Here is a 17,658-nt window from a genome sequence, read left to right as displayed (position 1 = left end):
AGTTAAGTACTTGTTACTCAGTCAATATCTTAGAAGCTATTTAACCCCATTATGTGGAACAACTTGATATAAAATGTTAAAATAAATCAACACATCTTTCTTTTTTGAGTGCATTGCCGTTGTTTAATCAATTTGAATAATTCTATAAAGACTGCAGAGCTGACAACCAAACGTTATGTTATTATTATGCATTATGGTTGGAAAAAAATATGTAACATGCATTCATTCGTGCATTCATTCAAGTCATTTTTTTTCATAGTGAGTGTAATAAATGTAATTTCTATTCCCTTGGAGACTGCTGTCTAATGTGAGTGTGCCATGTGTGTTACGTGCTTTATTTTGTGTATTGTAGGTAGTTTTCCATGTTTTATTAGTGTGGGAACATCGAGAATGTAAGCATTTCTCTGCTGAAACTATGGATAGCTGTGCAAATTACACTTGTCAATCCATTTGTAGAGGTACCATTTATGTACATGTAACCTTTCATCTGTGCATTGTTTTGACACCTCACCCCCTAGATCAATTTTCTTACTGTAATCTAGATATATTTTCAATGGATTTGTACTTTCAGTGCTGTGCTGTACTTCCTTTTGTTTTATACATTTGCAATTAGCCAGATAGGTATTAATAAAGAGGCATCCAGTCCTCATAAGTGGGAGTGGTGGTTTTAGTGGGTGTGGACAACTGGACTGGGAGAATGAAAGTGAAAGTAGTTTGTCCTTTAACACAAACCTGCAGCTCTCTCCTTTGTTTGGGTATGTTTATATTTCTACCTCTTTTGTACCACATGGATATAAAAATATGAGAAGAAATACAAAAGAATGAGTGTTAGTACTTCTATTCTATGCTTAAAATGTTCTCAGAAGTATTACAGACAGTTATGATCTACTTTTGAGTCTAGTCCAGTGTTCAAACGACATGGTCTCTTTCTCTTCCTGATAAAATGTCGTCAGGGTGTTTAACTCCTGGTGATCCACTGCGCTGGTGTGAGTTTCCCAAAAGCTTCCTAATGCTATTGTTAACGTATTGTTGAGAATGTTCATTAACTAGCGTGAGTTTCCCGAAACCCTTCCTAACTAAGGTACTCGCTCGTAATTACTAACACGTGCCACGTCTGTTATTTACAAAGTGCTTGTTTATGTGGATTTTGAATGCAGTTCTGCACAGAGAGCCAGAGGTCGCAATTACAGTGCAAAAAGTATGAGTATACAGTCGTATGAAAACGCTTGCGCACCCTTGGTCAAATTACATGTTTTGTTGATTTGATGAGTGAAAATAAGTGAACACATCCTCTACAGTGATCAGACATCTGCGCATTTTAATGCACTATTATTGTTTATTTGCTGAATTTAACATGTTGGGGAAAAAAAAGATTTTTTAAAATTAAAATGGCCTGTGCAAAAGTTATTTTATGTTTCCATGCATTGTTTTTCTCCCCAATGTGTTACATTCAGCAAATTATTGGAATTTGTGCATTAACACAGAAGAAAAAAGCCATATTTAAGTGTATTATCTGTAGAGAATGTGCTAACTTATTCTTACTGAAGCAAAACTGAGTTGTTTTAATATTTTTCAATTCAACTTAATAATAATAATAATAATAATAATAATAATAAGAAGAAGAAGAAGAAGAAGAAGAAGAATATAATGCAACAACAAATAATAATAAATGTAATACAAATGCCTACAAAGTCATATACAATAGAAAATAAAGTAATATATTAGTGTATGTCGGAATAATAATAATAATAATAATAATAATAATAATAATAATAATAATCAATCCACTAATTAGCTTGATATCATAATAATTAATATAATCTCAATCACAATCATTTCTGCTAGTGGTGTAACGGGCCTGATATGAGACGACACCAGACGCTCTCTCGCGCTGGTGCTCGTGCCCCCCTACGTGCCCTAAATAAAAGTTGTTATTTTTTTTTAAATAATTACTTAGTTATTTGCACGGAATTATTACGTAGTTAAAGTAATAATTGTCTAAATCTCGATGCGGAGTTGCAGTGGAAAGATAGACAAGCCGCTGTGTGTCACGTGAACGAAGCAAGCAACAGTTAGCAGCGACTTTAGTCATGCCTGCTAGAGCAGAGGAAGAACTTCCTCTCCTGCCTCCTGCATCGTTTAAATCACCTATATGGGAACATTTTGGCTTCCCTGTAACATATACTGATGGCGGAGAAAGGGTGGTGGACAAAACCGTTACAGTATGTACTGGAAAAAAGGTCATCATCAGGCCTCATACTGCACTTCAGTTTAAATGATTTTATTTTGATTATTTTATTTAAACATTAAACATGTTGTTTTCATTTAAGACCATGGGCAAAAGTTCAATACTTTAAGTTTTCTGAATGTTCTTTGTTTTAATAAACTGAAAAATTTTTCTATTCTGATCCGAAAAATGATCCGGTTAGTCACTCAAAAAACCGTGAAATGATCCGATCTGTGAGATTTGCGATCCGTTACACCCCTAATTTCTATGATTAGTCTTTTGTCATAGCTTATATTTTTAGAATTATTAGGACACACACACAGATAGGCCTGTATTTGTAGGTATTCCTGATATAAAGACATGTGAACCCACCAGGACTTTTCCCGCTGATGCAATATGCTGATCAGTTACAGTTTTAACACTGAAATTTCTTCTTGTTTTGTTGTTTTGGAAAGGAGGTGGCTCTGGTTGTGGACTTTGTTCTGAAGACCTTCCAGACAAACTGAATCATGGCAGCAACAGAAACTGAGACTGCAGTGGGGCACAGTACTGTCAGTGATGCCCCTGCTCACAGTAACAACAGTAACAGCAGCATGGATGGAACACGTCCAAACTTCTCTGCTGAGGAGAGGTTGGTGTAACTATTACAGTGCGTTGTTCACTGTTTTCATTTTATAGAACTAAACTGTTTGTAATGGTGATGTAATCTGATGTGTAATCAGAACCATGTATACTTTTGTCTGTGCTCATTACAGAGGACTCCCTGGTGATCTCTTAGAGAGCAGCAAAGAGTTCATAAGACTTTATGAAGAACATCATCCAAAACTCCAACAAATCATTGACAAGCTGTTTATGAACTCTGAGGAGTTTTTAGATATACACTGTAAAGCAACCAAAGTGAAGAGAAAATGGGGACTAGCTTCAGTAAAAGGAGTTTTAGGTATGTTACTGAGTCACTTCACTTGTGGTGTTTCTGTGCCTGTGTTAGGGGCAGGAGGTGTGACTGCTGGTGGAGAAAGAAGCCACATAACTTACAAAACCAAAAAAGAAATGAGGAAAGTTCTAGAGGAGGAGAAGAAGGATCTGAAAAATTTCAAAACACCAGCTGATACAGTCACCAGTCATCTAAAGAGCATCTGTTACCACGTTGAGAAGATACTGCGGTATCAAAATAAGCAGTATTCTCGGCTAGAACATGAGTATGAAGGTCTCAGAAAGACCGAGGATGGTTTAGCAAAGCTTGCTAAACTAATTAAGCCAGAGGACCTACAAAGACTGTTAGAGCAGTTAAAGAGAACTTTAAGAACGACACAAAACATTAGGCCACTTGCTCACATTCATTCACTTAGTATTCACTCTCGATTCACTTTTGAAGACAGAAACACACTTAAAGGCTCAGATAAACTGAAAAAACAATCTACAGTGCAGGAAAATGAACAAGAATCAGAAGCAAGATGGCTCATTTGGAAGATGAAGGACTTAGGTGATCATTTTCAGAGCACTTTAAAAGAAATGAGGTCTTCAAAAACAGAGATAGAGAGGGTGATTATACCCAAACTCAATAAGTACTTCATACTACAGAGAGAAAAATGCAAACAGACAGATTAAAACTCTTTGAAAACTGTTTACTTGTGAACAAAACCAGCACACAGCAGTAGTTAAACAGCAATGACTTTGCCACTTTAGAATTTTTCTCGATTACTAACTAATTTAATGTAACTGTCTTTCTGGCTGAAAGAGGTATTTTAAGTGTTATGTGTTACTGACCCCCCTTGATTTGACTCATGGGATTTGCATTTGCTCTCCACTACTTCTGTTTTTGTGTCATAACTCAGTTTGTCTCAAAGGAACGATATATCCTTGAGCTACTATTCTGTAAATATTTTGGTTTGCATTATTACATTAAAATGTATTATCATTGTATATATCAGTTTTATTTTACTGTTCTGTGTTACATACATACGTGTTCTTTTTCTTTAAAAGATATCCATAACATGATGCCTGAGACCTGCATCAATACCTCCACAAACATAAGGATGTATTTGTGAAGTGCCTAACACTACTGCATGTTTTACTGTAGTCTTTACTGTAGAGTTAAATCAGCTAATCACTTTTATAGTTACTTGTTTACACACATTTAAGGAAACAGTGTTTCTACTCCCACCCAAAACACACTTTCTAAATCTTCACATCCTCACCTGCAAATACCAGGAAGTTAAATATTCACAGCAAAATGCCAAACATATCGATGGTATAAAAATCTGCTACAAACAAGGTTTTTCACACTGCACAGAGTAAAACCTGTATTTTATATACCAAATCTTTTCCTCTCAGTGGTTCTTTCTCAGTGTTCTTTTTGAAGGCCAAAAAACAGGTTTTTTTGCATGTTATATTGTCCTAATTTGACAGACATGCACTAAAGCCGGAAGGCTAACTCAAAACCATCTGTGGTGTTTGTATTAAAAAGTCTGTGAAATAACAGCACTTTGTTTATCATAGCTATTTGCGTTGCCCTTCATGAACCCTAAACTCAATTCAATATTTCAATATTCTAATTCTACAAACTGCAGGCTTTCTGTACGACGGTAAAAGGCGACAGGGCTTTGTAATGACACTTTTGATTACTGTTATGCAAAAAGTGTTCAAGAGATTTGCAATATGAATGTACTTGAAATTATTGACAACATTTGACAAAAGATTTTTCCTTTAGGTGAAAAGGTTTGGAGAATTGAGTATCAGTTTTTGTGTTTTCAGTTGAAAAAAGTCATGTCGACAGTATATTTTGTGGGATGTCCGTTTTTATTATTGTATTTTTTGTATAAATATGTGTTATAGTACAGATTGTAGTACAATAATGATGTGCTGAAGTTCATGTTATTATTATTTTTTTTTAATCAGTGGACTAAAATGTTTAAATGTGTAATTCTGTGTTACTGGTAAGGCCCTTCTAACTGGGGGCAGCACAGTGGATAACATGCCTTTGCTCTCCTTTGTATGCATATGTTTATATCTGTGCCTCTTTTTATCAGATGAAAATTACAGTACAAAATGATTCTAAACAATCTAAGCAAAATTGTTTTATGAATAAAGCATTCGTTAAAAAATGCATTAGACTACTTTCAATTTTTTATGATAAATATTTTTATGATATACATTGTTTACACATATAGCAAATATTAATGACCTATTATGATTAATAGCACATTTATTAGATAAATAAAAATAAGCGGTCTATTGAATGTCAGCTGTTATTTTTTTTTTCAAAAACTTTTTATATCTAAAATTGTGTGCAGCATTTTAGAATGATATTCGTCAAATATTTTTTTACCTAAATATTACATTAAATTAAATTACACTTCACATTAAAGAAACTTGGTTAGTATTATATACTGTTTCTTGAACCATTATAACATAGCTGCATGTTTTATCTTTACTGCAGTAAGTAGTTACAAGAATGAACATACCCAACTGCAATATGGATTTGTGGTAAGTTATGGTCAGTATACACTGTAAAAAGTGGATTCTTTCAATCAGTGTATTATTTTGAGTTGAATAAAACTAGTTCAATTGCTTGTTACCAAATGATGTCATTTTTTAATTGCTTGTTAGCTAGCTAAATTTGGGTTTACCTGGGGTAAAGAAAAGCATTGTTATTATATTTTTCTTCAGTATTTGGAAACAATGACACCAGTATTTGCCATATATTGTTGTTTAAAGTTAACATCAGTGAAAAGGTAATATAGTGTTGATCATAACAATTTCATATCCCTCAATTCCTCAACCTGTAGATGGAAATTAAGGGGACAGTTCCATCAAGGGTCTGTTAGATGAGAAGATTATTGCCAATTTTACCAAAACAAAAAAAATTAATCAACTGATCTCTTATTATTTCCTTGAGTTTTTGTAAATATGAGTTTAATAAAATAATGGCTAAACTAAACACAGGAAGAGAGGGAGAGAAAGACGCTGAATGAGACTGACAGGACTGAAGGAGCAGATCTGATAAAGGTTAGTGATCAAGAAGAAAATAAGGGAGAGTTGTATAAGATTTCAATTAAAAATTAATTCTGAATTTAATTGAGTTTTACTTAGATCTATTATCTGTCTCTAAGATCATGAAATTCTGTCAGCTAGCTTATTAAACATGCCTACAGAGCAAAATGTCACTCTTTCTGATGGCACCAACTAAGACTCAACTGACCTATAATCTGTGTATTTGAATAATATAGAGAGAAAACAACACTGCTTGACTTCAGTACTTTCAGTGCTTGATGTGTGCCTGTTATAATGGATGGATATAGTGTTTGTCAAACCAGCTCAGTGCTTAATAGAAACTAAGAAAATAAAATTCTGGGAGACCATGACCCCAGACCCCCCAGTACAGGCTTAGCCCCGCTATCCATAAACGTCTGGTGACACTTCTGAAGCCGCTGTCATATTTAAAGAGTGCTATTCACATTTAAATACCACTCCTGTGCTCCTCCTGATTTGAGGAAGAATATGGTCCTGGTTAAAAAAAGCTTCAGAGACACTTTCAACACAGTTTCTAGTTTTAATAATGATACCATAGGTGTTGCATTACGTTAAATTGCACATTTTTGATGTCATCAAAATAAGAGTCATATTAGATCTAGTGAAAAAAAGGCACTGCTTTGTTTAACATGCTTTATTTATGACTATCATATTAGTATCTGTAATACAAGTAGAGAAAATCTTTACAGGGAAGAGCTGAAAAACTGAGAACAGTACTTTTAGTTTAACAGTTTTTGTTACAGCAGTGGCTCCTCCTCCACCTTCACCTGAGAATCACAATGATTTAGAAGGAGTAATGGAAGCCTTTGGGAAAGCATAGGTAACGACTCTGCTTTAAACAGAAACAGAGCTTAAAGACAGAACTGAATGAAGTGAAAGTATGTCTCTGCTGTTCTCTCTTAGTTTTCTGCTCAGGTAAGTTGTGCACAGTTGTGCCTGACTCTGACATAAACTAGGTGGAAGGTCTGTAAGTGTGATATTATACTTTTTTTATTGTCATGCCTTTCTTTCTGAATGTGTGTGCAATCAACCCTGAGTACACTATCATTATATTCCAGTTCAAACAGCTGAGGTTCATTTGTGATATTTATTGAATGATTCTCAATATACACTGATTGGCCACACCATTACACGCACCTTCTCATATCTACACTCTTCTCATATCTACACTCTTGTCCATTTTATCAGGTTCACTTAAGATACAGGTGCACTTTGTAGTTCTACAATTACAGACTGTAGTCCATCTGTTTCTCTGCACACTTTGTTAGCCCCCTTCTACCCTGATCTTGAATGTTCAGGACCCCCACAGGACCCTCACAGAGCAGGTACTATTGGGGTGGTGGATCATTCTCAGCACTGCAGTGACACTGACGTGGTGGTGGTGTGTTAGTGTTGCGCTGGTCTGAGTGGATCAGACACAGCAGTGCTGCTGGAGTTTTTAAACACCTCAGTATCACTGCTGGACTCAGAATAATCCACCGACCAAAAATATCCAGCAACAGCATCCTGTGGGCAGTGTCCTGTGACCACTGATGAAGGACTAGAGGATGACCAACACAAACTGTGCAGCAACAGATGAGCTACTCTCTCTAACTTTACATCTACAAGGTGGACCAACAAAGTAGGAGTGTCTAATAGAGTGGACAGTGAGTGGACACTCCAGCAACACAGCTGTTTGATCCCCTTGTACCAGCCCAGCACACACTAACACACCACCAGCTGTACTGCTCTTGGTAAAAGTGTCAGTTGCAGGTGCTCTGTGGCAGGGTTTTCAACTCCAGTCATTATGTGGGCAGCTTTTTATTTTTATTTTTAAGGATTGTAAATATTACACACATATATATTATTTATTTACACACGTATATATATATCATATTAGAACATATATATATATATATATATATATATATATATATATATATATATATATATATATATATACAAATGAATGAAAAAAATAGACTTGCTGTCTTTGACAACAACAAAAAAAAAACTAAAGTAAACGAAAAAGCATTATTCCACATCAATCTAGTTTCCAACCAAAACTACTTGAACACATATCACATTGTACAACTCTAAATGAGAAAAGGTTGTGATGGTATGTTCAATCAAATTTAAAACTGAAAACAGTAATTTGTAAATTATTTTGGCCTGTATTATATTGAAAATGATACAACTGCATATTATTTGATGTTTTACCTCATGAATTTTATTGTTTTTTCAAAATAAACACATTTCAATTTTGATTCTTACAACATGTTTTAAAAAAAGTTGGGACAGTAAAGCATTAAGCACTTAACTGTAATGTTGCCATTCCTTTACACAATACTTAAACAACGTTTAGGGACTGAAAACATCAAGTGTTGAAGCATTTAAGGTGTCATTTTTTCCCTTTCTTCCTGAAAAAAAGTTTTAAGGCATGCAACAGTGCGGGATCTTTGTTGTCGCATTTTGTGTTTTAAAATGTGCCACACTTTCTCTTCTGGGGACAGGTCAGGACTGCAGGTAGGCCAGTCCAGCACCTGCACCCTCTTCTTCCACAGCCATGCTTTTGTAGAGTGTGCAGAATGTGCTTTTGCATGGGTGTTCCTGGAATAGATGTCATCTTAAAGGCAGCATATGTTGCTCCGAAATGTCTGTGTCCTTTATGGCAGGTATTAATTGTGCCATCATAGAAGTGTTAAGTTGCATTTAAGGGCACTGACACAACCCCTCACCATGACTCACCCTGGCTCTTGGACTTGCTGCTGGTAACAGTCTGGGTGGTCCTTTTGTCTTTGGTCCAGAGCATGCAGCATCCATTTCTTCCAAAAAAGACCTAAATTACTGATTCATCTGACCACAGTACTCATTTCTACTGTGTAATGCTCTATCTCAGATGCCCTTGAGCCCAGAGAAATTTACAGAACTTTTGGACATGGTTAACATAAGGCTTTCTTTTGGCAAAGTAATGTTTAACTGGCATTTGTGGATGTAACTATGTATCACAAAGGTCTGCCAAAGTAATCCTGCGCTGCTGTGGTTATATCGCTTATAGATGAATGACAGTACTTGATGCAGTGCCGTTTGAAGGATCAGAGAGCACAGTTATTCAGCTTAGGCTTGTGCCTTTGCCCTCTGTGCACTGAAATTCCTCCAGATTCCTTGAATCTATTAATTCTGTTATACAGTGTAGAGGGTGAAATATCCAAATCTCTTCCTATCTTTGTTTGAGGAACATTGTTTTTCAAACATTTCAATGGTTTTCTCACCCATTTGTTGACAATCTTGTGGTCCTTCCACCCACCATCTTTGCTCTTAAAGGACTAGGCCTTTCCTGGATGCTGCTTTTGTACCAAATCATGATTACAATCACCTGCCGGGATCGTTTGTTTCAAGTCACCTCATTATTTAATTATATTACCTCATTACTACCCTTAAAACGCCTCCATCTCAACTTGGAATGTGTTTCAGGCCTGAATAGCAGGGTTGGTTGTATTTTTACAAATGAAATGAAGTTGACTAGACAACATCTTGTGTTCATACTCTGTGCAATGAAATATAAGTCAAGGTGAATTTTAAAATCACTGCTTTCTTTTTTAAATTGCATTTTCTTTACCGTGCCAACCTTTTCTAATTTAAAGTTATATGAAGTATACCTTATACGAAGACTATTTTGTCCTGTTGGACTGGTAGCCCATTTATTAGAAATGATTATTATTAATAATAGTTTCAAATACCTTAATAGTAATAATTTACTCACAACTTCTACATCCTCTTCACAGATCTTCAGTGCAGGCTGGTGTGGCAGTTATTTGGGGGTTAGAGAGAGATGCTGATGTTTGTGTTGTTTTGAATGGGTATGAATTGGACCTATGGATGTTTGTGGAGCCATTCTTCAGCCAGACAACAATTGACCATTGAGGGGATAGCCCTTTGGTCTTTCAGGCTTTTCTATACACTTGATGGAGTCCTCTTTCACACACATTTGATGCTTTCAGCATACTACTCAGATTGCTTTTTTAATTGCGTTTATATGTTTATTTAGAGTATTTCCTTTCTGAGTGCACAAAGTCCTAACTCCACTTCAATATGCACCCCAACAAATCTGTCTGAGTTTAGTGTTGAACTAGGGAATTTTAAATAATTTAGCATGCTATTCAGAATTATACACAGACTGTAAATTATGCTACAGAACATTAGCTAAACAGATAATAACATGTACTTTATGCTTTTTGTGCAGAGCAACCACACTTTCAGAGGAGGAACAGTATGACCCAACCACCTGCTTGTAAGTTACACTGCATCTACAACACCAAATTCAATAATATATGTTAAGCTACTAGAATTGTGTCTTGTGTTACAATCTCTGTATTATGTCATGATACAGAAACAGCAGTTAATCATTTGGCAGCACTTTACAGATCAAATAAATGGGAATAATAATAATATAGTAATAATATGATTGTACTAACCTAAATATTAAATGCTAACTAGTTGTTTCTAGTTGTTAATAAATAATAGGTTAGTACTTATATCAGTAAATATATAGTAATAATATGGTAAAATGGCAATAATAAGTTGTACAAATTCTTATTCAATTATTAAACACAAATTTTCTAGTCAAGATAAAGAAAGATAATTATGTTTATAAAGATACATCAGAGTCTTTTGTCAGATCTGTGCTTATAATAGAGTAACAGTGTTTTGTTAACAGGTAAAACAAAAGGAACATGTTGATGTATTTTTCTGTGTAATCTCAGTTTATTTACTTTATCTGTCCCTCAGTAACAACTTGTCCAGTGGGTGGACCTACATGTAAAAGTAATAGAACAACTATAAGTGATTTTAATGCAGTGATTTAGTTAAAATTTCATATTCTGATGAACTGATGGTTTCACCAGATATAAGATGCATTGGAAAGAAGCATTGCATTTTAGATGTTTTTATCATACAGCTCCAACACCATTCAGTTTCATTGTAATTACAACCTGTAACTGTGACTGCACATCATAATGCACCTGAACATTAACATACATAACAAGGAAGAAAATAAATAGAAATGAGTGAATTAGTATTTTACAGCTCTAATACCACATAATATCAGCAGAACTACTTCTGTTGATTAAGCAGATATTGTGCTGTAAGAGCCGGAAACTAAATAATGTAATATAAAATGTGCTTTGTTTTGTTTTTAAGACTACAATGACTGACTATTTGTTTAGTATTGCTCACCTTTACTCTGTTAGTTACATATCAATTATATCAACTGGAAAATTATCAGTAACATTAGAATTACCTTAATTAGAGTTTGTTACCATTATTTTTTCCATTTTTATTACCAATGAGTTACCAGGACATTTACTAACATAACATTGTCTAGAAAATGAATATAAAGTTTTTAAGTTAGTACAAGTAGTTACCATTATTCTACCATTTTATTACTGTCTGGTTACTGCTACAGCTAACGTATTATTTAGAAACAACTAGAAAATGACCTGTTACCATAATTATTACCCACTTTACCGATCTGTGAAGCGCTACCAACAATTTAAGACTGCGATTTATTACTCATCTGATATGATTCAGAGTTATTACTACACTACTTCAATCTGTACTACATTTATTTCCTCTGTAGATCTGTCTCCTGTCAGGCTGACCTTGCGTCTTGAGTAGTGGAATGGACTACTGTCTAGTGACCAAGTTTCATGTATGACTTACGGTTTGTTCTGCATAGTGAGCATCAGTTGGGCACTGCAAGAAATTGTAGTATGCAGAGATGATTATGACAAAGATCATTCATATTGTTAGTTAAGAATAAGACTCTGACAAGATAAGATTTCTGTAAGAAGACTTCTGTAAGACTTCTCTTCTTGGCATCTAAGTTCCCCCACTTGTAACATTGTGGATCATCTCTCTCATCTCTCCCCGAAATGCTCGACTCCTCTCAACTGTACTTTGTGACATCTGACTCAGTTTAATAACTGATGACTATCCTGTAGAATGATGTTAATAGAAATAAATTTGCTTTAGGCCTGTTAATTGAAAAACACAAAGTTAAAACAAGCCAAAGCAAAGATATAATAAATGATTATTAAGTATTGGACAGAATGTACTAATTATTGCTTTTTGTTTTTATTAGCATTTCACAAACTTTCACAACTTGTTTAAAATTGAAATTTGTACTACAAATGATTGTGGCCTATTATGACATACTGTTTATTACTGCAGTATGTTGTTTTGGATGTAGTCCAAATTACAGTGAGGGGAAACAAATATTCAAACTTTTGTTTTTCTTATTTGATTTAACCTCCAGTGGATGTATCCATTTAAATTTACACAAATAATGTATTTTGCCTTTGTACTTATAAATATGAACATGATGTACTTATTCATAAGCATAAACAATTATAGGTCTAAAAAAACAAAACTGATGTTAAAAAGCATTGTGGCGTCCACCACATGCTCCACGTTTTAAGAGGTGGTCAAGGGGATTGGTATGCAAAGCTGCACCTGCCAGTGCCTCCCCCACTTTGCTAAGAGGATATTTGTTGTTGTTGTTGGTGCTGTTGTTAATGTTTTTGTTTGTTAGTTTAATATATGTTAATGTGTTGGCTCTGTTTTATTGTGGTCTGCTGTTGGTTAGTTAGTGTGAGTTTAGTGTTTAGATGTTGTATGGCTAGAGGCGACCTTCCCTGCTATTCTCAGTATTAATTCAGTAGCCTTTTTTGCTTTGTTCTATAAAACAGAATTTGCCTTGAGCAGAAAAATGACATCCGTTGGTTGTTCTGAGACAACGCCACAATATTCAGACACTATATTAAAATATATACATACATGCAGAGGGGACTGAAGTCAGCAACTTGGATTCGAGTTACACTCAAGTTGCATGTTGTCTCGGTTGTCTGAAAATCGACTCAGATGAGCACTTACGTTACTTGTGACTCAAGTTGGACTCACACTTAAGTGACTCATAACTCAATTCATACTCACACCTAGAGTCTTAACTCAGACTCAGGGACAACAACTGAATGGAAAACTAATTAAATAAAAGTTCACAGTTGAAGCAAAGATCTTAAACATTCTTGTCAGTACAATTGGTTTAAAATATGCATTTATGGACGTTCATGGGCAGATGTACTATGCATGATTTCTCTTAGACTAATGAAAAAGAAGGTAAGGGAGAAGCTCGCTGTCACTTGAAAAACTTGAAAGATGAGCTAAAAGCAGAAGAGACAGCTACACAGAGAACAATAAGTATTGAAGTGCACCACAATCATATCCATTCCTACACCCCATGCAAACCTCATCTGCAAAAAGACAAGCACAGGGATGCTCATCTAATATGTGCATATAAGCATTTAGACAAATCAGAACTGTCTTAGAACAAAATATTCTGTTCAGACCAAATAAAAATAAAACTCTAATGCAAATAATTTAGCTTGCCATGTTTGGAGAAAGAGACATTGCACATATGACACAAACTTACCCAGTGTCACTTGCATCAGGGACCTGGCCTGAATTTGTATTTACCATATACAAATTCACTAAGCAACATACATAATTAGTGAGTTAATCAGTTAGAAAATTGTAACAGCTGGAAAAACTTGGGCACAAGTTCCTAAAACGGTGCTTCTTTCCTTATTGCTCCCTACCAATAATTGCAGCGTTGCCATGGGCCACTTGTGAAAACATCCCCCCCAGGTGATGTCCTTGCCAAATCAAAGGACAATTTGAAACAATGTGAAGTTTGTCTCTTGGGAGCCTTGTAAGATGCTGAATATTAATAATCATTAAAAACTTATGTTTATGGAGACTTATAGTGCTAATGAAGACTGAGTGCTTGGACCCCTATGACTGCCACTTTTGGCAATATTCCTTGTTTGTTTTAGCTAGTAGTACATTATAGTTTTGATTTCGTTTTAATGTTTTTAAAAACTATTTTTAGCAAGCTCATTTTTTTACTGCTAGTTATCATTGTGGTAATAGGTTTAGTTTTTAGGATTGTTCTGTTTGGGAAGAACAGCTCAGAGATCAGCAGAGGGGGAAACTTCATCCTGGGCAGAGAGGCATTTGATACTGAAGCTGCTCTTCCTTCAGTAGTGCAGCACAGTGAGAGAGCCAGAGGACATGTGGAGGGAAGACACATCACCCTCATCAACACTCCTCACCTGTTTCATCCTCAACTCTCTCATGAAGAACTGTCTCACAGATTGAAAGAGTGCATATCTCTGTGTGCTCCTGGACCTCATGTTATACTGCTGGAGCTACAGTCAGGAAGCTTCTTTAAGGCAGACAGAATCAGAGTGGATCACATCTGCAACTGTTTGTCCGTGGAAATGTATAAACACACCCTGGTGCTGAAAACACAAAGCAAAGAAACTGTAGATCCAGTTCAGGTGAACATTGTACAGGAGATGATAGCAGAATGCTGTAACAGACATTTAGAGTTGAATGAATGTAGCAGAGCTGCTCTTGTGGAGGTAATAGAGGAGATGGTGAAGGAGAACAGAGGGAAGTACCTTACCTGTAAGGAGTTTGAAGATCCTCCACTTGCCATAGCACAAGAAAAATCTCAATAAAGACAACATGCACTGGCAACAACTGAACTGCGTAAGTGTCTCAAGTTAAAGTACTATGTGCAATCAAACTGAACAGTAGTGTATAAAGATGCTCTGACTAAATAGAAGCATTCTGTTTGATTCAGCTAAATACCAGCTAAGCTAGTTTGATTTATCTAAAACTGAACTTTTTTCTTGGAATTGTACATGTATTGGTCACTTTTATTTACTTTTATTAGTTTATGTTTATAAGTTGGATAGTTGGATAAGACACACACACACACACACACACACACACACACATATATATATATATATATATATATATATATATATATATATATATATATATATATATTACACCATTTCAATTGTAGTGGGTTTTGCAATTTAATGTTGTTATTGCTAGAACCCTAGACAAGAAGTTAGAGTAACCTGGATTTATGTGAAGTCTACAGACAAGGACAAGAGAGAGAAACCCTCGCACCAAGGATGCTTCAATAAAAGGCGATTTATTGGCTAAATATCAAACTACATTTGGACTACTTTCAATGATGAACAACAGAAAATAAAAGAATTAAAAATTAAAAGAAAGAAAGAAATGGCTCAAGTGATTCATAGCTAAATACTATGAGGCAGTGTGGAAGCAGCTCGAAACTTAGATGTGAAAGAGCCTCTAGAGAATTAACCTAAGTATGGACGGGAATAACCATTTGGGTGGATATATCTATTCAGAGTTTTCTTATTAAATAAATTGGCGCCAGAGCCCTGACTGCCAATTGGAAGAGCCAGCTTATGTTGGAATCGAGGGAGCTGACATCAGGAGGGTCGTCTCAGAACCGGCTCGATCGAAGGCTGGAGCTCACGTGTTGGTTAATCTCCCCTCTGGTGGTGGAGCCATTTCAGTCAGTGACTGGGCAGAGGTGTCTCATGGCTGCTTGAGGGAGCTTGGGCAGCCTTTCGATGGTTAATCTGCTCACGCATTAGTGCGTGGCTCTGGGTGCGATGCCGGGTCTTCGTGGCGTCAGAACTGCTCTAACTCCGCTGGTGAGGTTTAGATTGCAATCAGGGGTCTGAGGCTGGTGATCCTAGTTTAACAAAAATGTGAATTAATTCTCCCTGTCCAGACGAGAAATCATTCACCTTCCTTCTCTAAGGGTGGTTTAAACTTAAGGTGTACAAACGGACAGATAAATTACAAAAACAAAGGTTTCAGATCTGAAATTTTAGCGTTCTAATACTCCTGAGCTATTTTCTGACCAAGGACAGCACAAACTTTGAGCAGAGCTCCCTGAAATTGCTGTGCTGTGGTTTTGTTCGGCTGTAGGCCCAACCCTTTGGAGGCGGAGCCAGAGTACTGATAAGTTCTCCTCACCTAACTGTTAATTAGCTATTCATCGTTTCCAACTTCTGATTGGTGGTGCATAATTTTAGGAGTGCCTTTCCCCACAATTACTGCCTTCTTTGTGTTAGTTAGTTTTAAAACAAAGGAAAAAAATATTATTCTAACATAAAATCAGTTTAACTTTCAAAACCAACCCTTGTTACCTGATACACAACACACGTTAAAAGACACAAGCAATATTTGCCTGTAGTATCTGGATATTGCTGGTTAGGAATACATTCAACCAGGGTCGTTACTCAGTGTGTGAAGAAATAAAATCAACAACGAAAGGAAAAGAAAACCACATAAAACTCTGCAGCTGGATTCCAGGCAGGGATTTATTATTGTCTAGTGTACCTTTTGGGGGAGAAGGTTGATAACCTCCCGCGGTGTCCATGCTTGGTCCAGGGTAACTTCCTTTTAAGCTGTAAAACTTAGATTAAGACAATTTGATCCTGTTTGTGGCTTTTAGCTCAGACTTTGTGGAGCCAAAGGTTTTAGTTTGGGTGATGTGGAGAGTTCTTGTAAACAAGAGTGACTTTGGTTCAACCAGATTGTGTTCACTACACAATACTGAAAAAAACAAGGCTAGCTTATGCATGAGCCCGATCTACTGCTAGTCTGTGCTAATTTGTTGCCAAAAGTATGTGGACACCATATAACACACATCTGAGCTTGTTGCTTGTTGAGCTTCCATTCCAAAACCCTGTGCCTTAATATGGAGTTCCCCCCTCACCTCCCAGCCCCTTTGCAACTGTAACACCCTCCACTCTTCTGCAAAAGCTTTCCACACAATTTTAGAACATGTCTGTGGGAATATGTGCCCATGTGACTATTGACACTCCTGGACTGTTTGACACAAATACTTCTAATGAGGAAATCAGGATGAAAATTGCCGAGTGCATCACCATGGCAGCTCCAGGTCCACATGCCTTTCTGCTGGTTATTCCAGTAGGGCGCTTCACAGAGGAGGGACAAGATACAGGGAAAATGATTCAAGAACTGTTTGGTGATAAATCCAGAAGATACACTATGGTCCTGTTCACCAGAGGAGATTATCTGCATAAATGGAGCATTGAAGATTTTATTAATAATTCTGATCGCAGCTTACAAAACGTCATTTACCAGTGTTGTAACAGATACCATGTATTCAGCAATATAAATCGTGCAGACCACACCCAGGTCACTGATCTACTGGAGAAGATTGACTTGATGGTGGAAGTAAATGGAGGGAGTTGCTACACTAATGAGATGTTCCAGAAGGTAGAGAAAGCTCTAGAAGATGGAGAGGATACAGAGAAACAGCAATGCATAATGTTATAAAGAAAATGTTATTAAAAAACATAATGTGTAATGTAATAAACTGTTGATAATGTTGAAAAGGCAATACAATTCTCATCCAGTAACCTAACATTTTCGGGTGTAATATAGTATGGTATTACATTATATGTTTTTTCTCACATTATATAATGAGT

The 17,658-nt window shown here is 36.0% G+C and overlaps 1 protein-coding gene across 1 annotated transcript; it reads left to right on the top strand.

The window, feature by feature from the left end:
- The first annotated feature begins 678 nt into the window (after window positions 1-678).
- LOC118803472 lies at window positions 679-5,319 on the top strand. The gene is made up of 3 exons (XM_036563966.1): window positions 679-755; window positions 2,683-2,858; window positions 2,983-5,319. The coding sequence occupies exons 2-3, from the start codon at window positions 2,737-2,739 to the stop codon at window positions 3,833-3,835; spliced, it is 975 nt and encodes a 324-aa protein (XP_036419859.1). The 5' UTR covers window positions 679-755; window positions 2,683-2,736; the 3' UTR covers window positions 3,836-5,319.
- Window positions 5,320-17,658: the final 12,339 nt, after the last annotated feature.

This window comes from Colossoma macropomum, unplaced genomic scaffold (assembly GCF_904425465.1).
Source record: "Colossoma macropomum unplaced genomic scaffold, Colossoma_macropomum, whole genome shotgun sequence".
Classification (NCBI taxonomy): Eukaryota; Metazoa; Chordata; class Actinopteri; order Characiformes; family Serrasalmidae; genus Colossoma; species Colossoma macropomum.
Note: the sequence above shows the minus strand (reverse complement) of the source record. Positions and strands in the feature narration are given on the sequence as shown.

Excerpts from the sequence above, each read along its gene's own strand:
- LOC118803472 (XM_036563966.1), top strand. The coding sequence starts at position 2,737 with ATGGCAGCAACAGAAACTGAGACTGCAGTGGGGCACAGTACTGTCAGT. Across the intron at positions 2,859-2,982 it reads AACTTCTCTGCTGAGGAGAG|AGGACTCCCTGGTGATCTCT; the intron begins GTTGGTGTAACT and ends TGCTCATTACAG.